Here is a 25623-nt window from a genome sequence, read left to right on the forward strand (position 1 = left end):
TTCCTCAGTATCACTGTTGTCATGGTAATTTGCCATAACTGGGCTAAAATAAAAAAATAATTAAAAGGCTAGAATGATAAATAAATAGTCCAGATACTAACAAATTACTCGATAATATATCATATAAACAGTCTAAAATAAAAAAAAAAGAACAATGAAACTTACCTAAAACGTGAAAATGAAGAAATACAGAAGATTCTAAAAGTCACCACTGGAGAGCTAGTAAAATAGTGCGTACTCATCGTAAAAAAGGGAAAAAAAAAATCCTCGGAAAAAATTATACTTGACGTATCACAAAATGGTCAAGAGACTAACAAAAGACACGAAATCATCATAATAAGTCAATAATATAACATATAAACAGTCTTAGATGACAAATAAACAACCAAATTTACTTAGAACAGGCGAAAATACAATATAAAATCTTACATCGAACGAACCTCTCAAGATCACGGGTTACTCTATATACCACAAAATACTCATGGGGTTAGCTAACAAAAGACACAACAACAACACGATGAATCAATAATATAACATATAATCAGTCTAAGATGACAAATAATACAACCAAACTTACCTAATTAGGCAAAAATACACAAAAAACAAAAAAACAAAAGGTCAAAGATGGCAGCTGAAGTGCTATTAATGGTCGGCGTCGTCTGCACGAAAAAATACAGAAAATTATCATTGGTAACTCACGACTTCCAGCAGCAAATACCACTGCCAAGCGTATGATATAGGGCGAGATATCTCGGAGAAGCCTGCTGTAACAATACTGAGCCACGAAAAATCTCGTATCAGCCCAATATTCACGTTTAACTTTTCAAGGAGATATCTCGTGGTAAGTCCAAAATTTTTAGCACACTGATAACGATATATCTCGGGTTAATCTTGTAAGGGGTTAATGTCAGGGCGATCTTTTTTTTTTTTTTTTTTTTTTTGCCTTACGTTAAATAAAAAGAGTGGAGTTATTCATGAATTATTGGAGAATGAGAGAATACAGTAATTTGAGAGAGAGTGAGAGAGATAAGGGGGATTGCCTTATGTTAAATATCAAAAGTGTGAAATTATTCATAAATTTTTGGAGAGAAGAAGACAGCACCTTGTGAAAGAGAGGGATATGGGGATTGCCCTACTTTAAGTATCAAAGAGTGAAATTATTCATGAATTGTTGGAGAAAGAGAGAATGCAATAACTTGAGGGAGAGAGATATGGGTGGTTGCCTTACATTTAATATGCAAGGGGATGTTAAATCACTAAATGCCAGACGTAAGAGATATTCAAGAAAGGAAAACTTCAAAATGGAGATTCGAGAGCATTACAGAAAATAGAATGGGTGAAACCCATCCCCCCCCCATTCAGACACGTACCTGCTTGACTTATGATATGCTGTCATAGCTAGAAAGCAAGGGTGACTTCAGTTAGCCCTTCATATGCATGCTTTCACTGCAATAGGATGTATCTGATTTGGATGACATTACAGGTAAAAAAAGACGCTATGTAATTGTCAATTGTTGTCAACTCGCTCAAAGTCTGTGTTTTGTTTGATCATGTTAGCTTGTAGGCCAGACTGTCAGCTTGACCTGAAAAGAAATTTTTGTCAGTCTATTAAGTAGGAGAACAGGATTTAAAGCCCAGATTCCTGCCTGGAATGCTTATACTTTGTGAATAATAGGGGCCCATAATTGGTGTAAACAACAATTTCAGTGGACATAGGTGAGAAAAAAGTGTGAAAAGCTTGACAACTGCCACCACTGGGCCAAGAGAAAACGTTATGGTATGGTATTCTTGAGAACTGTCCTTGTGGCAGGAAGAGGCAAAGTTAAACTGGCATCTCATACTTGCCAAGTATTTAACTTGGTCAGGCCATAAAATCATATTATGAGTGCTGAAGATGTAGTGAAAGTGAACTCCAAAGTAGGGGGCTTTAGTGCTCTGAGGGAGATCAAAGTAGAGTTGTAGACATAACAAGCAAGCACTGACAGTGGGGACTACCAGAAGGCAAAGCAATATTTTTTAAAAGAGTCTTACCTCTCTATTACGATAGCTATACAGTCCCATGCCAGCAGGAGGATGGCAAATATAAACACAAAAAATTTTATCTATATCACTTAGTTATACTGTCTCTTGACCCCTTCATTCTAGGGTAAACTGTTTGTTTCTGCTGTTGTTGTGAGAAGACCAGTGGACAGAGCTTTGTTTAATTTGCTTTTTTGTTGCTGAGCTGGATAATTTTGGATTTTAGTTTGATACTGATTGGCTTTATTGACTATTTAGGGTTTCTTTTAGAGAAGGCATTGACAAATCCATTATAGTTTTAGGTAGTGGGTGTAGCACCCTATTGTACACATTGGCTTATAGTGGTCACAAACTTACATTAGGTGGAGGAGCAAGGATTGCTTGTTCAGTGATCCATGTAGTGTGCATATTAATTGGTCAGCTAGTGTTATGAATAGTTACATGAAATATGAGAGGTGACCTCCTCCTCCTCCTCCTCCTCCTCCTCCTCCTCCTCCTCCTCCTCCTCCTCCTCCTCCTCCTCCTCCTCCTCCTCCTCCTCCTCCTCCTCCTCCTCCTCCTCCTCCTCCTCCTCCTCCTCCTCCTCCTCCTCCTCCTCCTCCTCCTCCTCCTCCTCCTCCTCCTCCTCCTCCTCCTCCTCACAGGATATGAGGGTTGGAAAGCCCCCTCCTAATTAGTCATACCGTAACTGCAACTTGTGACATCCCCTTCTAGAGTTATGGGGAAGTGTGATATGTTTGGGAGCAGAATTAGTTGGTGCCTGTTGTCTTCCTCTAACTAACCTGGCATGAGTTGCTGGCAGGTTGGTGTTAGGTTGCTGAGAGATGCTTTGGATAGAATTAAGCAACATGCAGGTAGACAGATTGCAGGTGTTTTAGGTGGAGATTAGTGCATTTTCTTTCTTTCTTTAAATTTTGAGCTGTAAACCCTTATGGACAGTCAACATACATAAACCCAAGAGGGATCCAAAAGGAAATCAGCCTAAAGAGAGAGACTAGTTATAGGAAAAGGGATAGATAAATGAATATGAGCAAATAAAAAACAAAACTAGGGCATAAAATTCATGAGATGTCAGCATGAGCAGGAGTGAATTTATTCCTCACTTAAACACTTGGAGATTAGAAGATTCCACAACTGCACTAGGCAAGCTATTCCACATTTCTGGTGTAGCCAAGATAAAATGCCTAGCTTGCTCTAGGTCCAAGTTCTTTCTTCTAAACCTACTAACTCCTAGCAGTCCCTATCCGGGGTGTCTACTCTATTCGGCTAAAGAATCTTCGGTAACACCATGGTTTTCTTCCTTTGGCGTTGATTGCCCATGCTCTTCATCTCGTTCTCCCATGCTTGCTGGGTTTGTGGTGAGCTTCATTTCAAAAACTGAAATTTTATACTAAAAAAACCCCTATGTAAACAAAGTCTTGCCAGCTCATGCCACATATATAGTGCTGTGTTATCAAAAGTAGAAGAAAACTTATGAATAGTCAGTGTCATTCATTAGGTTTAGTTCCTTAAGAAAATTCTGACCTGTTCCATAAGCATCTCACCAGAAATGCTTACACCTTCACTGTGGCGGAGCTTAAACTTCTTTAAAAATGCACCGTCGAATTCTATCTCCTGGCACTCTTCATTGTTTTCTGGCCTTCAAACTTTCTGGCTTTTGTTTTCGGCAAAAACCTAAAAATCTGCTGCTTTTGTTTCTTTAAACCTGCACGTGTGTGTGTCTGTGTGAGAGAGAGAGACTATTGGCCCTGGTTAGGTTGTTAAACTGACAGATATCCATTTGCAAAAGGCAAATTATACAGCTGTATTAAGATAATAATGATAATTTTAGTAAAACTGTTGTTTTAAATACTGAATGTAATTGTATTTCATGAATTATTGCCATATTAGTATTGTTTTATAATTTGTGAACATAGCAATCATGTTCCATTTGCATTCTGCTAATGTTTATATTCTTAAAATCATTAGCTGATTGGGTTTTACCGACATCATCACAGCCATTAGTTGCTAAATGGAACGCATTTCAGAGATTCATTTTTTTACGTAAATTATCAAAGCTAAGTTTAAAAGTGCAAATTACTTTACATGCAGTCCCCGGTTTATGACGGGTCCGGCTTACGATGTTGCAAGGTTACGATGCTTTTCAAATATATTTACCAGAAATTATTTCCCAGTTTACGACACGTACCGGGGTTATGAAGCGTTGTACGCCAATCCGACGGAAGAAATGTGGCTCCAAAACGGCAGAATAATAAAAATTTGGAGGTTTTTGATGAAAAACTTAATAAAAATGTAGTTTACATCATTTTCAATACACCCAAAGCTTTAAAAGTAAGGTTTTCTTAGGATTTTTGACGATTTTCGAGGATTTTTAGGTTTACAACGATTTTCGGTTCTGACGCGGCGTAAAAAACTGAATCCCTTCGTGAACCAGGAACTGCCTGTATTTATAAATGCAGTAAATTAAATGGAATAAAGGTGTGATTTTGCCAGTATTGGATGTTGCTTTTGCCTCTTCCAAAATGTTTGTGGTCTGCACATTATTCGCTTCTAATACCACAGCTACAACTGTAAATTTAGTGGCATCCTGTACTTTCTTATAAATTTTCTCTCTATTTCTTGAAGGATGAATAAAGGTTTATTTCATTTTTATTTTTGGAAGTCACCACTGAAAATTAGCAAATTTTTAATAAGTCGACAATTGTAACACAATCCTTAATAAACGTGTTAGTTACGGTAACTGACATTGGCAAATGCTGTTTCTCGTTTCGATTGTTTATGTCAGTACTTGTTGTTGTTTATGCCAGTGTCTTGCATGCAGTAGTAAGTGATTGGTAATTATAAGAAATAGTCATGAATTCTTTGACAAGTCATAAGGATGGTATGCCTGCTTTAATGTATAGTATGAAGATTTGCATTTAACCTAATGAACTTTGGTATGTAGGCTTATTTGAATATTTAAAAGCTAACTCAGACATAATGTGCATTATCAGTGGCATCTACCTAAAGCGAGACAGGTGTAGAAAGCCTACCCTAGTGTAATCTCTCAACATACAGCTCACACTATACACAGTGTATTTGATGAAATCATGTTTTTGGACGAAATTTTAATAATCGCATGATACATGAGTACAGGCAACCCCCGGTTATCGGCAGGGGTTCCGCTCCAACAGTGTGATGATAACCAAAAATTGATTTTCGGCGGTTATTGGCATCATTAACCAGAGATCGGTGCCTCTGTTAGGTATGTAACAGTGCCAATACCTGATTATCGGCAGTGATAAGCAGAAATCGGCACATATCGGCACCGAAAATCGCTGGTTTTCGCTGCTAGACAAGCGCCGTAAAACCGGATTGCCGATAACCGGGGACTGCCTGTATACGTGCAAATTATGGTTCTTTTGTACGCTGTGTGTATTTTAGTTTCACAGAATGTTTTTGTTGGAAATAAAGTGTGCTTGTGTATTGACGGAGCAAGTTTCAGTTCCGAAATTCAAAAAAATCCAAAAACTTAAAAAACGATATGTGGCGCCTCCCTCATGGCCACTCATGAAGTAATGGAAGCTGATTCAAAAGATCTCAGACCATGGGAGTTCCTGGACCGTGGAATGCCTGATCAAAGAGGTCAGACTGTAGTAAAATTTATTTGTTCTTAAGGGGATCGGCCGCCTAAAAAACCACAAAAATCTTTAAAAAATTTGATTTGCTGAAAAAAATTCTATGGCTTCGTTATAGGGTTCAAGAATGTGTCCACGAAATATTATGCTAAAATTTGCCGTATTTCTCTAGTTATGGCCTAAAATGTAACAATAACTATATACCCATGAAACACCAGTAGCGCAAATGATTTTGTCTGGTATAGTTTTGCGATATATATTACGAAAAACTTCCTTTGAAATGAAATGTATAATGTCAATAATATCCTACTCGGCACCTTTTTAGTTATTCTAGCCATGACAACGCACACGTCATACCATGACGCCGAGTCGGACGCCGACTGTGGCGAGAGTTGCCTATAAACTTCAAGCTAGAAGGACACGTTTTCATGCTCGCTAGCCTTGACTGAACTCTGTATTTTCTGCGGTGTTTTGTTTTTCACCGTGCCTAAAAGTTCCAAGAGTTCACTTCATGCTTCTAGAATGCGGAAAAGCCAAGTGGAAAAGTCCAGGCAAGAAGTGGAAGAAAGAGTTCAAGAAATTAGTGCCATAGAGGGGAATGGAGCGACGGAGAGAGAGAGAGCTGTCGCCCATCAAACAGTGCAGGCAGCGATCTCTGCTGACCAGAGACCAACCACATCCACCCCTAAACGCCTCTTTATTTGTTCGTCACTACCAAAGGGCAAAGATATTTTAGAAAAAGAAAGCAGTAGCTCGGAGGCTGATATTATAGACGATCCTGAAAATAAAATTATCATAATAAGTGAAGCAAGACTTGATGAATTACTTGAATCATGAATCCCTAATTGTGAATGAAAAGTAATTCCCAGGATCCATTTGGCAAGGATGGATTGAGACACTAATAAAAAGTGTAGGCAACTATGATACCCTAGAGTAATACCTTGCAGCAAGATCAGACAGGGGGGGACCAGGAACCTAAAATTTATAAGAATGTGTCTTAGGCACATAAATAATCAATTAATATTCTTATTTATAATCATTTTGCATTAATTAATACCCAAAAATAAAAATTAAAACCATAGAATTAATTGTAACACAGTCTTTGAAGTCCCTTTTACTTTTTTTATGTAACTAAAACTTTGAAGGCCCGTTTCTCAAAACATAAGTTTTTCACCTTCAAAATGTATCTCCTCCCTTAGTATTGGACCAATCTAAATGAAATTTCATATATAATATGAGGAAACATGGTAGATTAAAAAAAAGCCGTCAGGATTTTTTAATATTTTGAGTTTCTGATTTTTGGCAATTTTTTTCTGTAATTTTTCCGGGAAAATTTCATAAAAAAAAAAATAAAAATTCATATTTCGAAAAATAATTGAAAAATCAAAATCTCCGGCTTTATATCAAAGGTCCATATGTGTTTTATACACGGTTCAAATCTCATCCCTTAAAACCAAAAAGCAAGGAGGAGATGCATTTTGAAAATGGCCATTTTTGGCGAAAAATGCTCTGGCGTCACAAAACCTAAGGTCACTGAACAAAAATTTTTCCCCAGAAATTCCACAAAATATCCTTTAACAAACCCCCTATATATCAACAACCTGTCGTTAAAAAATTCGGAAACCGGCCGATCCCCTTAAACAGAACAAACCACCAGTCTTTACGTAAGGGGATTTTCTCTAGCACCAGCTGGAGTCCAGTTGAAAATAGCACAAGGATTTGGTGGCAGTGGGAGGTAGCCAATAGGGAAAGAGGTGGGCAGAGCCCGAACTGGTTTCCCCCTTGCAGATGCTGTGATGCGTCAGTTCTCTTTTTTACTGTCTTCTCACAAAACGTGTGCTGCTCTTCTCTCTAAGAAGCCAGTTGCTTTCACCCTTCCTTTTCATTTTACGCCTTGGCATTGTGGTTTTTCATTCTCGTTTTTTTTTGTGACTGTGTATTATATTTTGCATTTCCGAAATGCAAACCCATTAATCATCTAAGCAATCCAGGCCCCAGAGAAGGTGTGTGGGTGTTGGTAATAACCCATGCTTTTGCTACTTAGCCACCTGGGATAGAGATCCCCATACCACTTTTAGCAGATACAGAGCTAATGATTGTAATGTAAGTGCAGGCAATCCCCGGTTATTGGTGGGGGTTCCGTTCGATGGCGATGCGTGATGATAGCGAAAATTGCTGATGATTGAAAATTGGGGATTTTCAGGGCTTTTCCAGCAGTTTTTGCCGCTTTATCGGCACCAATAAGTACCAAAATTGCCGATTTTTTTATTATGGGTGCTTCTGTTACATATGCATTGACACCTATACGTGATTATTGGCGCTGATAAGTGGAAATCAGTGCATATTGGCACTGAAAATCACCGATTTTCGTTGCTGGACAAGCGCCGAAAAACCTGATCGCTGATAACCTAGCCCGCTGATAACCAGGGACTGCCTGTAACCCGTTTCGAGTGTTGTTCCTGGACTCCTGAGCAGTGGAAGAATTTTGGTAGGAAGAGGAAGTATAAGAGGAAATCTGCTGCTCTGTCTTGGGAAGGCTTCTCGCCTCCACCAAAATTTCCTCTCGTTACATCTTGTTCTCAGGAAGGTTTTAATCCTCATTCTTCTATTGCTTCATCTTCAGATGGATTGGGGAGGGGTTCGGGAGATCTTGTGATTGATTTAGCTGCCTCTGTCCTTTTGGGTGAGGAGGTTTGCCGCCCCTGTGAGGGAGGAGGCAGCTCCCCCTTGTGCTGTCTTTTCAGACATGGATGAACAGCTTTCCGAGTGTTGGGAATCATTAGACCTTCTGGGGTACCCTCTTTTGGGGGTCTATTATCCCACTTCATGTCTTCCCGTATCCCAGTGTCTTCTGCCATGACAGTTTCCAGAGCAATGGTTTTTGGGACTTATGCTCGTGTTACCTCAGCCATTACACTCACGGCCTACACCGTTCCTTCATCGGCCGTGCCGCTGCCATTGGTTTCTGCTCCTGAGCCTTCAACATCTGCTCCTTCCAACTCTCTTGTACAACCCTTGATGGATAGAGTCGAAGGCGCTCTTGTCAAGAAATTTGGCCTCTCCAAGTTGATGAAATTGAAAAAGAGACATCGTAGATCTCCCTCAGCCTTGTCATCGTCTTCTTACTCTTCTTTGTCATCTGTTCATTCCATCCCTATGAGACATTGGAAGAAGAACTTCACAGCTCCTCCATGCAAGAAGATTCGCAGGCCCTCTCTGGATTCGTGCTCCAGTTTTCTTGCAGCAGTTTCCCATTCAGCTGATTACGACAGTGTCGAGTATGTTCCTGCTTCATCTAGAGCTGCTACAAACTTGCTTGCCGTTTCGGATGGCTGTGCAACTATCAAGGCTCACAAACACACATCTGCTTTAGATGATGAACATCGCCCAGTTTCAGATTCCCATGTGGCAGCACACTTGTCATGGAAAGTCTCCTCTAAGAGCCGCAGATCTGTGGATCGAGATCCTCCGCAAGATGGAGTCATCTCGTCTACTTTTACCTGTTCTGTTCAGGGAACTAGAGTTATTGCCTCGACCGTGAAAAAAGATCACAAGGTGGCTGATAAGAAGTCAACATTGAGGGAACGCTCTCGTGATTGGGACCATTCCTCTCTTAGATCTTATAGCCCATGCTCTCGCTCATGCGGCTGTGACTGTTTTCGCATAATGAAAGCCCTGCGTGGCCACATAACCACCCATGGCCATCGTCTCCTCATTTGAGTAGTCACTCATGTTCTTGCAGACGGAATCACCATCAAGACAGGGTCGCATCTCGATCGTTAGATCATTATGTTCCCAAGAAAGTATTAGGCCCTGAGGATGCTTATGCCCCAGTAATTGATACCGCTGACTCAGTTGACAGACTGGATTGAGAACTTTGTAGCCCAGAAGTAGAAGGCCCTCTCCCTCTCAGTGCAGACAATCAAGAACTTATGACGTGTGCAGAAGTCGTTGGACTCATCAGTGGGTACAATGATTTAGCCAAAGAGACTGTGGCTACCAGTTCAGCTTTTCCTTTGGATGTTAAAGCCTTTGTAGGGCCTAAAAAAGAAAAGAAGGCATCATTGGGTTTGCCATGCTCTAATCATGCTGACCACGTTCTCAACCAGTTGAATTCTCTCGTCTCCGGATGGGACAATTCACTTCTGTCTGCCAGGTCTTTTAAGTTGTTGCCTCCTTCACTTCCATTGCATAGACATTTCTACATAACCCCTAGGGCTGCATTGCAGTCAAGGCAAGTGGACCCAGAATTGGTTAGACTAGGCCCAGCCCTATTTTTAGATCAATTTAAGGTGGATGGCACCACCTTCACTCACCAGGAGTTGGCTACAATGGAGTTAACATCTTCTGCAGCTTTTCAGCCAGTTTCCTGGTTAGAATTAAGGTCAGCAAGATCTCCTCTGCTTCCATGACTAACGACAGTCTGGCGGCAAGACTATATCATACCTGGCTCACCTAAGAGCAAATATGTAGTCTAATTGGTTGCTGAAAAGGAGAGATTCTGCCCTCTCTAAGGTCTCCAGATTTGTAAAACCTGATTCTGTTTTGGCAATGAGAACAGAGGTAATCTAAGTTCCTCACCTTTTTCCTAAGGACCAAATTGACATTGCAGTCAACAGGCATAGGGCAGACAGCAATGACCACCTTGTCCACCTAGCTGTTTCTAAGTTGCCTGGTCCTTCACATGCCAACGTAGCTAAGCCCAGATCTCGGGCTACCTCATACTCTTCACCAAAGAGACCTCAAGCCACACGGGCCCTCGTAGGGGCCGACAACCTTCACTTTCTCCAGCTAAGAAAACTCTTCAGCAACGTCCATTTCAGCCCCGGTCTTCCAGATCTGGAAGAGGAGGCAGAGGCAGGGCTAGAGGAGGAAGATGATAAAGGGGGAGCCCCTCCCCACTCGCTGCCATCGGTGGGATGGTGCCTGGTGAGCCATTGGGCAATTTGGCAGCAGCATGGAGTGGAGACCTGGGTAGTAGATGTTCTACATGTGGGATATCTACTCCTCTTTGAGTTTCCTCCTCGCCCTGATTGTCCTCTCCACCAAAGATCATATGCTCAAGGCTTGCCAAAGCCTCTGGCTCTCCAGGAAGAAGTGAGGAAAATGATGGAAAAAAGAGCTGTGGAGGTTGTGAAGGATCAATCCCCAGGCTTCTGCAGCTGTGTCTTCTTGGTACTGAAAGCATTGGGAGATTGGAGGAAAATGATGGAAAAAGGAGCTGTGGAGGTTTTGAAGGATCACTTCCCAGGCTTCTGCATCCATGTCTTCCTGGTACTGAAGGCATCGGCAGATTGGAGACAGGTCATAGACCTGTCTACTCTCAACTTTTTATCAGAAAGACTCAGTTCAGGATGGAAACTCCTCACGGTTCTGGCAGCCATCAGGAAGTCAGATTTCATGCTCACGATAGACCTGAAGGATGCATATTTCCAGATTCCAGTCCACCAATCTTTCAAAAGTTTCTTTGCTTCAGTTTGGAAGAGAAAGTGTATCAACTCAAGGTGCTATGCTTCAGCCTTTCCACCACCCCACAGGTGTTTACAAGAATGTTCACCCTAATTTCAAACTGGGCTCATTCTGACAGGATACGCATGTTGAGATACCTCAACAACTGGCTGGTCCTGGTGAGTTCTCAGGTAAAGTTAATCCAAGACAGGGATCATCAACTCCAATTTTGTCACAGCTTAGGCATAGTGATAGACTTGGAGAAGTCGAATTTACACCCAGCCAGAGGATTCTTTACCTGGGCATGCTAATGGACATGATAGCAGGGAGGTTCTGTACATCAGTTCCTCACATCAACAAGTTCAGGACCATTGTTCAGTCATTCCTCTCCAGACATAAGGAACCAGGGCGTCAGTGTCAGGTCGTTTTAGGTTACCTGTCATTCCTGGAAAAGCTCGTTCCCCATGGATGTCTCCACCTTTGATCCCTTCAGTGGAGATTGAGAGAATTTTGGTCCCTATCAAAGGGTTCTCCTTTCTTCTGAGTTCCCCAATAAGGAAGTGAGACAGGACTTAGCATGGTGGCTGGACGACAGGAACCTGACCACAGGAGTGCCCCTTCACTCTCCCCCTCTGGAGATTCTTCTATTCTCGGATGCCTCGAACAAGGGTTGGGGGAGCACACTTGGAAGATCTGACTTCAGGAGTGTGGGATCACCAAGACAAACAGCTTCATATCAACATCCTGGAGCTAAAAGCAGCTTTCCTAGTTCTTCAGGAGTTTCAAGAAAGACAGGTGGGACACTCAGTGGTTCTCATGTCTGACAACAAAGGGGGGGCTAGTTTCCCGTCAACTTCACGATTTGGCGGGACAGTTACACCAGTGGGTGGTGACTCACTCAGTCGATCTCTCAGCTAGATACATTCCAGGCAAGAGGAACGTAGTGGCAGACAAGCTGAGTCATCAGGGTCAAGTGCTCGGGGCAGAGTGGTCACTTCACCTGGAGGTAGTAGAAAGGTTGTTCCATCTGTGGGGATCTCTTTGTGACAAGACACAACAGAAAACTAGAGGTTTTTTATCCGGTCGTTCCAGATCCTTGGGCTGCAACAGAAGACACACTGTAACACCCTTGGGATGATCTGGACATTTACGCCTTTCCCCCCCTTTGGCATGATCCATCAAGCAATCAATAGAGTAATGACTTCTCAGAACCTCAGATTGACCCTGGTGGCTCCCTTGTGGCCACACACACAGAGTGGTACCCCGATCCTCTGGCCCTGCTGACAGAGGCACCGAGGGAGTCCCCTGGCACAACCTCCTTTGCCAACCACACATCGAGGTTCCACCAATCAGTAGGGTCCCTATCTCTTCATAACTGGAGACTATCCAGTATCTCCTGCGAGCGAGAGACTTTTCTCGCAGAGCAGCAACAGAAATGTCTGGCTACCTCAGGAAATCATCTACAGCTGTATACCATGGGAAATGGGTCATCTACTGTGATTGGTGATGTCAACGTGGTTTCTCTCCAGTCAGAACTTCTATTCAGCAAGTAGTGGACTTCCTTGTATTCCTCCGCAGGGAGAAGCTACTTTCTGTATCAGCAATCGAGGGCTACAGGGCTGCTCTAGGAACAGTTCTGCATTTGAAAAGTGTGGACCTTTCCTCCTCATGGGAAATCTCAATGCTTCTCAAGAGTTTTGAACAGTCATGTTCCTTTAGAGATCTTAAGCCTCCTAATTGGGATTTGACTCTGGTACTTAGCAACCTCACTCATGCTCCATATGAACCCTTATTGGGTTCATCAGATAGAAATTTAACACTCAAAACAGTCTTCTTACTGGCCATGGCTTCATCGAAGAGAGTAAGTAAACTTCATGGCCTCTCTTTTAATGTTAAACACTCGAAGGGTTACGGGTCTGTAGTCTTCGAATTTGTCCCGGAATTCTTAGCTAAGACTCAGAATCCCTTGGTTCATTACGACAGGTTCGAGTCATTCTTGATTCCCTCTCTTGGAGATTTTGTTGATAACGATCCAGACGAATTGCTTTTATGTCCTGTCAGGGTACTGCATAGCTATCTGAAAAGGACTCTGTATCTCAGACCTGAGTGTCAAAGCATTTTTGCTAGTACAGGCTGGAACAAGAAAGAACTGGCCAAGAACACCATCTCCTTTTGGCTACGTGAAGTGATTAGACAAGCATACAGTACCTCTTCAGATACAGATCCTAATACAGTGCATGCCAGAGCTGGTACATGGGATTGTCAAATGACCTTCACCTCCTCCTATCTTTGGGATGTTGCCCCATAGGTCCTTGGATACTTTTTCCTTGGGTCTGGTGGTGGCTGCTCAGCAAGTTGTGTAGCTCATCCAGTGCCCCTAGCCCCTAGCAGGACAGTTTCTATCTTACCTAAGATGTTGGTTATGAAAGTGAGAGTGACTGGGATGACTGGTCTTCGTCCTTTCTCTTTCTTCTTTTCCTCTTCTGGTGGGCAGGGAGAGATTTAAATCATCATTTGCTGGAACAAGTTAGATACAGGTTAGTATCCATTCTTTTTGTCATACTTGATTGTTCTTACACAATACAAATTCTTTAAATAGAAGCAAGTCCTTTCCTCTCTCTAACAAGGGGGAGAGAGGATTTGGCAACAGAACAAGAATGGTAGCTAACATGAACTTTTGTCTCCGAAAGTTACAGGTTCTTTTTCTCCTTTCATGACACAATGTAGACAGGAGTTTTCCATTGTTTCTTAGCCTGGATGTGTAGCTGGTGGGTAATCTTCTGCTTAATAGATCAGAGGCATACGACTCCTTCCTGTGCCCTAACAAATGACCAAGAAGTGGGCCTAGGTGAGCCGAACCACCAGTATGTTCTAAAGCTTACTTTATCCTCCCACCAAAACTAAGTCTCCCTTTATGTGAGGATTGATGGTTTGTCCTGTATATGAACAAATGACAAATATTTTACCAATTTGTATTTTTCATAACTAACAAACCAGAGAACTTTACAGTTACCTGGGCTGGAAGAGAACTGACGCATCACAGCATCCGCACGGGAGAAACCAGGCTGGGCTCTGCCCACTTCTTTCTTTATTGGCTATCTCCTGTTGCCACCAAATCCTTGTGCTATTTTTAACTGGACTCCAACTATTGCTAGAGAAAATCTTAGGTTTGTTACTTATGAAAAATACAAATTGATTTAAAGTTTGTCATTTTTTTAAATACCTTTCTATTATGATGAATCACTCTCCCCAATCTCCCCACTCATGTGTGCAGAAACAAAACTTAGAACAGTAGACGCATGAACCACGATTCACACTGAGAGGGAGCACAGTCGATCCCCGCTATATTGTGGTTCTTACTTGCTATGCATGTGACTCATAACTGTATGTCTTGTCATGTATGTCTGCAAGGGAAGGGAAGAAGAATCATCCTAAGAGATAACCTGAATGGTCTGGAAGTTGGGTCCTGTCAATGAAAGCAAGAAATGGAATCTCTCTATGACTGCCTGTTTCTGCTGCGAGTTACCCAAGCTAAGTTTGTGCAGCTGATATGATTTTGGGATAGCAAATACTAAAGGTAATTCTTTTTGTGATAAGTCTTGCAAAGTCTTCTCAAGAAACTCAAGAAACTTGAAGGAAGCCATATGATGCTACTGAAGTTAGAGGAAAATGTCCAGTTCAGTACAGGAAACTTGTAATGCTATGAAACATAAACGGGAACCAATGTTACTGGAGTTCATAAATTCTTAGTCTTCAGCAGAGTGGCTTAAGAAGGGCAAAATAAATGAAAAAACGTTGTAGCAAAATATCCACCCTACAAACCCCTCTCTTTTTGCTGTGTCATAATCATTTTACACAAAATAATGAGGAAGGCAATTGCTGCCTACTTATGGGTATGTGACAAGTATTTTCTAGCTACCTCATAAGTATGTGTCTGGGAGAATTCAGCACTGTAAATAGGGTTAAGTATGATTTAACCCAAAGATTATAATAACAGCTTAGGCTGATAAGTGTAACATAGTGAGTGGCAGCTTTAGCTGTACTGACCTCCTTGTCTTTTTTGTGCACCAAGGTATGGGATCATGAAGGGTTGTTTAGTACTCCATAGGTTATGGTAGCCGTGTAACTCTTGAAAGAATGTTTTAAGTCTTGGAAATTTTTGATTAAATTGGGTAACTCTTAAACTAGAATGTTAAATTGTGATTGTTCTTTGTAGGTAAACCACAAATTTGCAGTGAATTTTCATCTGTTTGACTTTCACTTAGTCCTTGTAATCAATGCAGGAGTAGTTTTTTTTTGTTGTTGGAGTGGGGAGGTTGGGGAGGAATACTCTTACCAACCAGCTTCCACTTCTGGTTAACACTGGTAACAAGACACTTTAAATTCACTTGTTGTCTCCTCCCCCAGATGAGGTTTAAAGCAATTTGTTAAGTAATTAACTCATTCAGTATAAACTCTACAGTTTCATGATGTTCACATGTAGTGTTAATTATATTTTGAATTTTCTTTCCCTTTTCTGCAATTGACTCATCAAGTATAAACTCGACCATTTAATGATGTTCACATGTAGTGTTAATTAAATTTTGAATTTTCTTTCCCTCTTCTATTCAGATGGGAGATGCTGGTACATTACTAGTATATAACAAAGCTGGAGTCCATGATTATTTAATGAAGCCATGGGTATCATGTGCACTGACTCAGAATTGCATTAGTCCAATTGGTGCTCAGGACACAGGGTGCAGGTTAGTAAATTGTTTATAAGTATGAAATAAAATTTATTCAACTGCAAAAAGATTCAGAATAAGATTTGTTATTTCTTGGCTGTGTTTATACAGAAAGTATATTGTTATTGACCCATGACACTGATACCAAGATAAATGGGCTTGCTATTCCTTAGCTGTTTGCACAGAAAATATACTGTTATTGACCCATGATACTTTAACACTAAGTTAAATGGGCTGAGAAACCATTTTTAAGAGTTGAAGGTAAACAAAATGTTTAAGTTTTAACTGCCTAGAAACTAAAAAATTTGTCATGTGCAAAAGAGGTTTCTTTAAGACGAATCTCACTACTGTTAAAGATAGCTATATCTTTGCGCTGTCAAGCATGTCAGCATTCAAATAAAAGAAGAATGTTTGGCTGACCTAAATGGCTGTCTAGTTCATATGTTCTCCACCAGGTGTGTTTTAATGTTTTAGCTCGTTAGAATTCTTCATGCAGTGGTTTTGGGTGTTGGTATTTCACTGGTTTGGCCGATAGCTGTTTTGATGGTATTTTATTTGTGCCTTTGTTCTTTAGGATATTTTCCAGAGGAAGCAAAGCGAGAACATCAGACTCTGTAGATGATAACTGTGGTAGCAGGATATTTAATTTTGAATTAGATAGACACGCTATTTGTGTTGGCTGCAGGGTCCTAGAATGAGATCTTGAATATAGGGGGAATTTAGGGATTGTTTGAAGGACTTTATGCTTAAGTTTCTTAGGCTTAGAAGAGAGTGGAAGCAGATAGATTGAGAAGCAAACAGTCAAGTTAGGGCATAATCTGCCTTTATTCCTTCTTCCCAAGTGCCTTTGCCTTTGCTTATTTCTACTTAGCCTCTCAATTGTTTCTTTCTATGAATTGTATTAGGAAGTGAACCTTATTTTATAGTTTAAAGGTTTAAAGGTTTAACAGATTATAGGGAATCATCCAGTGTCCCCACCCGGCAACAGTTGATAGAGTCCACTTCCAGGGAACCAGGTCGGTTCTCGGGGCAGTTTGAGTCTGTGCCCATGTTTACTACATTATGATATCCATGTATTGTGTCAATGAAGGATTATTTTTGATAGAGTAAATCTCATCATTTTGTCCTCACCATCATAGATATCTGGTAATAATGATGTTATCACTGCCATGACTAATAGTATAGGTATAGACAGTGTTAAAAAAAAGTCTGTAGTGAGTTGTTCTAATTTTGATATTATGTTAACTCACTCAGCTGTTGAACCAATCTTATTTGCTTCTATTTCATATTCTGAAGCCTTCTCTGCCATTTATCTTTCTCTTCAAAGGTCATCTGCTCATTCTGTACATCTGATTTCTTTGGCTGTTGGAAAGTCTCTTCTGCCTCTGCTAATGTTTCCCTCTCCGGTTCTGTCATCGTTACAGAATCTTCGGTTGATTCAAAGCTAGATGCATTTCTAGCTGTTTTATTGTCCAGTGCTTTACCTTCTAGGAGTGGTATAAGGTCTGTCGAGACTGTTTTGTGAGGTGGGGGTGTCCAGTGTTACTGGCACTTTTCTTTTCCCTTCCATCCTTTCCTGTTTTCTATGATGCCTAGTGATACTGTGTCTTCTCGTGTTCACCTGTGTTTTGTCATCTCAGGAGAGCACAGCAATCAGTATTTTCCTCAGTTCCCCCTCCCCCTTCAATAGAGCCAGAAATGGATTTTGGGGAGTTGTCCACTGTCGCCCTGACCCCTTCTCTGGCAGAGGAGGAGATTGAAACAAAATCTCTTCTATTTTCCAGTGCTTGCTGGAGTGTTGCGCCTTGCTTGATCCTCATTGGTGGAGGAAAGAGGCTCGGTCCGTTTTATCTTTGATCTTTTCTGCTTCCATTAATTTCTCGAAGAAGCTCAGATTTTCTCTCTTGATTAAGGCGACCGATGATGAGATTTCTCAGTTTTTGGTGTATAGAGCTGCTTTTAAGAATGCCAACATGTGTCTTTCTTCTTCTTCTTGTCATATGATTCGGACACATTACAAGCTCTTTAACCCTTTCATATCTGCATAGTTATCACATCACTGAGGGCACATGAGCCCCGATGTGTCTGGGAGCGCTCGACAGTGCGAAAAAATAATTATTTTGAAAATTCAGCAAAAATAGAAATTTTATGCCAACAACGTTCATTTTGCTGTCCTTTTTCTAAATGTTTATATTTTATGGTGGAATAGTCAGAATAAGAGTCCCAGCCCTCTAAATACAAAAATGTGAGTTATTTCACGAAAAAAAAAAAATCTTTACTTATTTTCATATTTTCGTTAGAACCAAAAAAATATGAATGTCAGGCGAATGAATTATTTTTATGAGAAAGCCAATAAAATTCTCTAAATATCGACATATAAAAGAATGGAAAACGAATAAGTCCAGCTGGTGAAAATATTGATAGAAAAAGGCAAGAAACAGAGCGCTCTGCCGGCGTATGGTGAGAATTATCGCTGGAGAAAAAGATTTTTTGAAGAGCCCTATCTCGGTGATTTTTCATAGAAATTACTTTGTAAATATACGAAAATGTAGAGGAAAAGTTGAAGAATAATGTGAGAGTCAAGAAAATGGCTTTGGTAACGGCAACAGTTTCATTTTTGACGTTATAAATTGATTGAACGAAAAAAAATGTTACCGTTGTCAACATTATCTTTAGTAGCTCAAAAAGCTATAACAGTTAGGCGAATGGATTATTTTTTATGAGAAAGCCAATACAATTCTCTAAATATTGATATATAAAACAATGAAAAACGAATAAGTCCAGTTAGTGAAAAATTTATAGAAAAGAGGGTAAGAAACAGAGCGATTTGTGCGTATGGTGAGAATTATCGCTAGAAAAAAGTTTTTTTGAAGAGCCCTATCTCGGTTATTTTCATAGAGATTACTTTGTAAATATACGAAAATGTAGAGGAAAAGATGTAGAATAAAGTGAGAGTCAAGAAAATGGCTTTGGTAACGGCAACAGTTTCATTTTGACGTTATAAATTGATTCTTGAAAAAAAAATGTTACCGTTGTCAACATTATCATTTCGTGAGCTCAAAAGCTATAACAGTTATGAATGGATTATTATTTATGAGAAAGCCAACAAAATTCTCTAAATATTGATATATAAAACAATGAAAAACGAATAAGTCCAGTTGGTGAAAAAATTTATAGAAAAGAGGGTAAGAAACAGAGCGATTTTGGCGTATGGTGAGAATTATCGCTGAAAAAGTTTTTTTGAAGAGCCCTATCTGGAAGTTATTTTCATAGAGATTACTTTGTAAATATACGAAAATGTAGAGGAAAAGATGTAGAATAAAGTGAGAGTCAAGAAAAATGGCTTTGGTAACGGCAACAGTTTCATTTTGACGTTATAAATTGATTGAAACGAAAAAAAATGTTACCGTAGTCAACATTATCGTTCGTAGCTCAAAAGCTTTAACAGTTAGGCGAATGGATTATTTTTTATGAGAAAGCCAACAAAATTCTCTAAATATTGATATATAAAACAATGAAAAACGAATAAGTCCAGTTGGTGAAACAATTTATAGAAAAGAGGGTAAGAAACAGAGCGATTTGGAGATGGTGAGAATTATCGCTAGAAAAAAGTTTTTTTTGAAGAGCCCTATCTCGGTTATTTTTCATAGAAATTACTTTGTAAATATACGAAAATGTAGAGGAAAAGATGTAGAATAAAGTGAGAGTCAAGAAAATGGCTTTGGTACCGGGCGTTTCATTTTGACGTTATAATTTGATTGAAAAAAAAATGTTACCGTTGTCAACATTATCGTTAGAGACTCAAAAGCTATAACAGTTAGGCGAATGAATAATTTTTTTGAGAAAGCCAATAAAATTCCTAAATATTGACATATAAAAATGGAAAACGAATAAGTCCAGTTGGTGAAAAAATTGATAGAAAAGAGGGTGAGAAACAGAGCGCTCTGCCCGGCCTATGGTGAGAATTATCGCTAGAAATTTTTTTTGAAGAGCCCTATCTCGGTTATTTTTTCATAGAAATTACTTTGTAAATATACGAAAAAGTAGAGGAAAAGTTGAAGAATAAAGGGAAAGTCAAGGAAAATGGCTTTGGTAACGGCAACAGTTTCATTTTGACGTTATAAATTGATCAAGCGAAAAAAAAAGTTACAGTTGTCAACATTATTGTTCGTAGCTCAAAAACTATAACAGTTAGGCGAATGAATTATTTTTTATGAGAAAGCCAAGAAAATTCTCTAAATATCGACATATAAAACAATAAAAAACGAATCAGCCCAGTTGGTGAAAAATTGATAGAAAAGTGGGTAAGAAACTGAGCGCTCTACCAGGCATACGGTGAGAATTATCGCTAGACATTTTTTTGAAGAGCTCTACCTCGGATATTTTCATAGAAATCACTTTGTAAATATACAAAAATGTAGAGGAAAGGTTGAGGAATAAAGTGAGAGTCAAGAAAAATGGCTTTGGTAAGAGCAACAGTTTCATTTTGACGTTATAGGCTGTTCGAAACGAAAAAAAAATGTTACCGTTGTCAACATTATCGTTCGTAGCTCAAAAGCTATAACAGTTGGGTGAATGAATTATTTTTATGAGAAAGCCAAAAAAATTCTCTAAATATCGATATATATGATAATGAAAATGAGATTCAGAGCCCTGCCTAAAATCCAGACGTCTCTTATGTGATGCACTAACAAATTTCCGCTAGTTTTACCAAAACTTTTTAAAGCATGTTGAAACTGTTTCGATTGACGCCGCTTATGTAAACAGCCACACGTGTTTACCCAGCCTCAAACGCATGATCAGCTGATGTCATTGTGAGAATTTTACTACGCCATGGATTTGCGATGCACAGTAGAGGAACAAAAAATTTATAGAAAATTGAGGATACCAAACAGAGTGTTTCCAATAATATAATCCTACATTTTATAAAAAAATGTAAGATACGAGAGAGAAACGTGGGTAGGATCAGCTGATTTCATTGTGGGAAATTTACTATGCCAGGAATTGCGCATGCGCAGTATAGGGACTGCTTGCCTGGCGATCGATGCCAAAGTTACACGGTCCAAGGTATGCTTTAGCCTATGGAAACCACCAACTGTACGAAAATAAAAAATTTTACCCTACCACACGTACGAAAAATGTCGGTAAATTTTACGTACAATTACGTCAGTCAGACAAGAAGGGGGTAGGGGTTATCTGCGTAATATGCCGTCAATTGGGCAGGAAAGGGTTAAGCTTTCTACAGTCGAAGATTCAGTTTGCTTTGCCTGCCCCATTCCTTTGAGGAGACTGGTGTCTTGAACAGTGCTGAGGCAGAGATTTTATCCAGGTCTCTAGTTTGGAGTTTTTGAAAAGTTTTATATTTTGCTGAAATTTGCTAAGTATGTTCACCTCTTCTCTGTACCAGCTTAAGGAGTTTTTGGCTCTAACCATAATTTAGCGTGGGAAGAGTCATTAGAGTTTTTGACAAGTGTGGTGAAGGCCATTCCTGATGCCGGAGGCAAATGTTAGCATGCTTATATTAACTCGGTTTTGAAGAGATGTGGCGGAATTTCAAAACACAAAAAAACAGTACACAACACTCACCCTGGTCCTCGGTTGCTGAAAGATGGAGTAAGGCGTCCACGGTCGCCAACACAGCACACAAAACCACACAAACCAAACCAAAACAGAAAAACACACGACTCTCGAACATACAGCAACAAGAACAGCACACTAACAAGGGAAAACAACAACTTTGCATCAGCACACAAAAAAAACTGTCCAAAACCAAACGACAGACCAGCACTAGCTCTGACTCAAGACTAAAAAGACTGCCTTCAAAACCGAAAAATCCTCACACACATATTCCACAGACAGACAGGCCTAAACAAACTAACGACCTCATCCTCTTCCAACAACCAAGCACAGACAACGACAATTACTCTCTCTCTCTCTCTCTCTCTCTCTCTCTCTCTCTCTCTCTCTCTCTCTCTCTCTCTCTCTCTCTCTCACACACAAAACGTTGGGAAATGCTAAATAAAAACAAATTTCTTCATCCTCTATATTTCCCCCCTTTTAGCATTTCCCAACCAACACCTTTCACACCCCTTTCAAATCGCTCCCGCAACACCCACGGATGCTCACTAGCAGGTCCTCTAGATCGCGTTCACCTGGCACGCAATCATTCTCTCAGAATCATTCTCTCTTCTAGCAACATTCAAACTCACATCTTCTCCTCCATTCTCTCAGATTCACGCTATCTTCTTCACTATTACCACTCTCAATTTCATCCACAGTCTCATCTATACCCTCTAACTCGTTCCCAAATACCTCCCCAATTCTTCAACTAACCCATCCCATTCGCTCATTGACCTTTTCCAATTCTTGCAACGATTCATTCATGCTTTCAATCACTCGTATATTACTGCTACGCTCTCTTATTCTTACACTTTCGCTCACCTCCAACCGTTCACTAACCCCTACACGTTCAGTCAAATCAGTTATATCAAACCCGCATATGCCATATCGTTCTATCCATACCATCCCATTCATCCGTATTACACCTTTATCATTCATTTCCACTTTGGCACTCACACTCCTATCACACAACTTACGACCATTCAGTTTATTTACGTTCTTCCCTTTCTTACGTTTTCTACCATACTCTATCAAAACAAATTGCTTCATGCACTCGTCAGTCTTTCCAGCAAAGCCTCCCTCATGCAACAACCCCTCACGACATGCATCACACGCACTTGCATCCTGGAGGATCCACCCATTTGAACCCTCACACTCAGTTTCCCGCACGCTGTCACAGTCACCCTCTTTCGTCTACATACACTTGATACATGCCCTTCCATTCCACATTTGTCACACTTCTTTCTCGGTTCTAAACACATTCTCGCATAATGCCCATTCTTACCACAGTTACCACATATTACATTCACTCGGGTACCCTACAACCATTAGCAACATGACCCACCTGTCCTTTTTCACCTGGTAGCATTTAACCCCTATCTTTCGTACACTCCCTTACCAAATGTCCCGATTGCCCACACCAAACACGCTCCTAAAGCCCACCTACACTCATTCTTTGTATGTCCTTCCTTTCCACATCTAAAACACTTGGCTCGACTTCCACTCACCGACCTTCCCCTTTGTACACTACTATCCCTAACCCGTCCAACCCGTTGTTCCCTTACAAACCCATCATTCGTCCTCCTGGCACCTCCACATTACTTGCTCTTACACTCCTATCTATTACACTATCGGCCATTCTCATTGGGCCCCTCAACACTGCATCCCTAAAGCTTCCGAACTCTGGTACCCCTCTCATCTACCCCAGCCCTTACACTTACACTTCTGCTCTCTTTTATAACCCTGTCAAGCTGATAATCTTCTACAATTTCCAAAATTTCTCCCCAAGTCAACCTTTCTTTCGTCCATCTTTTCTTCTCCTTCCGCTTCAAGTTCACAAATTCTCTAACAACTTCCGTACTAACTCCTTACATTCATCTATCCCATCATCCCCAAACTTCTTCCTTGCCAACGTCTCCAGCCTACAAGCATACAGTGACAAGGTTTCCCCAGCTTTCATTCTTGCCTCATCAAATTCATTCTTCCTCTTATACTTAACACTCGCTTTCATACGCCTCGCTTGCTCAACTAGTCTAGCTTTCACCTTGTCATACTCAACATCCCCACACTCATAATAACCCTATACATATCAAGTAAAACCCAGTCAAATACTCTCCTAATTCTCGTGCCCACACTCTCTTACTTTCCCCATACTTATCCTGACAAAACCTTTCATACTCCCTAAAGAAATCATGCACATCCCTACTTCCATACTCATTATACTTTTCACAGAGGTACCTCCCTCACATACATAGCCTTTCTCACTTCTTTCTCACTTTCACTCTCACTTTCGCTCTGTCCTTTCATACCCTCTTCCGAATACAAAGAGTCCACTTCTGCACTTACATTCATCTTACTCATTACACTCTTCTTCCCCCTCTTTTTATCCACTTTTATCCACTCACCTCCATCCACCTCACTATCACTACTGCCTTCACCTCTCCCTTCTTTCCTGCCTTTCCCACTTCCTTACCCTTCTTACCAGTTTCCTTTTCCTTTCCCTTCTTCCCTTTTTCTTCCCCTGACTTATCCTTACTTTCCCTCTGTTCCTTCCCTTGCTTTTCATTCCCTTTTCCTTACCCTGCCTCTCATTCCTCGTTTCTTACTTCCCTATTCCCATATCACTTTCATCACTCACGCTTCCATTCACTTCTTCCTCCTTTTCTTTCTCTCTTGCCCCTTCACACGTTCCAGAGAACCTGCCTCCAACAGCCCCTTCTCCAAAAACACCCTTGAACATACCTTTCATCATTTCTTCCACACTTTTCATCATTCCTCCAACTTTTATCCACCCTCTCTTCCATTCTCTCTTCTGACTCTTTCATCTCCCCTTTCATTTCTTCTTTGCACTTCTTAGCATTCCCCATCTCCTCCAACTGACTCCTCAATCTCTCATTCTCACCCCTCAACCACGTATTCTCCTCTGCAACCTCACTAGTTCCTCTTCCATCCTTCTCTTCAGTCACACTACCAGCCACCAACCTCAGTTGCAGCTGAAATACCAGCTGCCCCACGTTGGGCGCCAAATATTATGGGCGGAATTTCAAAACACAAAAAACAGTACACAACACTCACCCTGGTCCTCGGTTGCTGAAAGATGGAGTAATGCGTCCACGGACAACACAGCACACAAAACCACACAAACCAAACCAAAACAGAAAAACACACGACTCAGGTGGTTGAACATACAGCAACAAGAACAGCACACTAACAAGGGAAAACAACAAGTTTGCATCAGCACACAAAAAAAACTGTCCAAAACCAAACGACAGACCAGTCACTAGCTCTGACTCAAGACTCAAAAGACTGCCTTCAAAACCTGAAAAATCCTCACACACATATTCCACAGACAGACAGCGGTAAACAAACTAACGACCTCATCCTCTTCCAACTTCAAGGAACACGACAATTACACTCTCTCTCTCTCTCTCTCTCTCTCTCTCTCTCTCTCTCTCTCTCTCTCTCTCTCTCTCTCTCTCTCTCTCTCTAAACAGTGTCGTTGGGAAATGCTAAATAAAAACAAATTTCTTCATCCCTCTATAGAGAGAGAACAAACATGCTTCTTCTTTTTTCAAGGTTGCTTCTGCACTGGAGATGGCAGCTGTTTTGGTTTCTCCTTTGGGTTGCCTCCTCAACTTTTTTTGGGGGGAGGGGCAGGGGGGAGGCAATAAGGGAGGATATTTTGATGCAGGATAATAGAGAACTTCTTAGACAATCTCTCAAGCCAGGAGTGAAAAAACCTACTCCTTCTCTTTCTTTAGGCCCTCCAGTTAAAAGTCATCCCTTTTTCTCATAGGACTCTGCCCAATGCTAAAACCTTACAAAGATCCATTCAGCCCACAGTTTCTGGAAGGAGGCCATGTGCGGACCTTCTGGCATGTTTGGAGAGACTTAGAAGCAGAACCTTGGATGTTGGAGGTACTGAAGGAAAGTTATGTAATTCCTTTCCTGGTATCCCCTCCACTGGCATTTTAGGGGCTTTTCCTCTGACAAAATTGGGACAAGATGATGGGAACAGATTCAGAGTTAAAGAAAACTCTTTTTACCTATCATAATACATTAACCTTAATACTACAACAACCATCAAAAGAACCTTAACGTAGTTTATAAATCTTAAACTAAAATGGCCATCAAAACTTTTCCTAGCTTCAATCAAACTACAATGGCCATCAAAAAAGAACCTTAACTTAATTCAT

At 40.6% G+C, this 25623-nt stretch overlaps 1 protein-coding gene across 1 annotated transcript in view; it reads left to right on the top strand.

The window, feature by feature from the left end:
- The window catches only part of LOC136846471 (uncharacterized), a 152043-nt gene that overhangs the window by 106384 nt on the left and 20036 nt on the right, over positions 1 to 25623 (top strand). The window contains exon 6 of the mRNA XM_067117276.1: positions 15696 to 15826. Coding sequence (XP_066973377.1) covers positions 15696 to 15826 — 131 coding nt within the window. The remainder of the gene's footprint in view (positions 1 to 15695; positions 15827 to 25623) is intronic.

Source organism: Macrobrachium rosenbergii, chromosome 15 (assembly GCF_040412425.1).
Source record: "Macrobrachium rosenbergii isolate ZJJX-2024 chromosome 15, ASM4041242v1, whole genome shotgun sequence".
Classification (NCBI taxonomy): Eukaryota; Metazoa; Arthropoda; class Malacostraca; order Decapoda; family Palaemonidae; genus Macrobrachium; species Macrobrachium rosenbergii.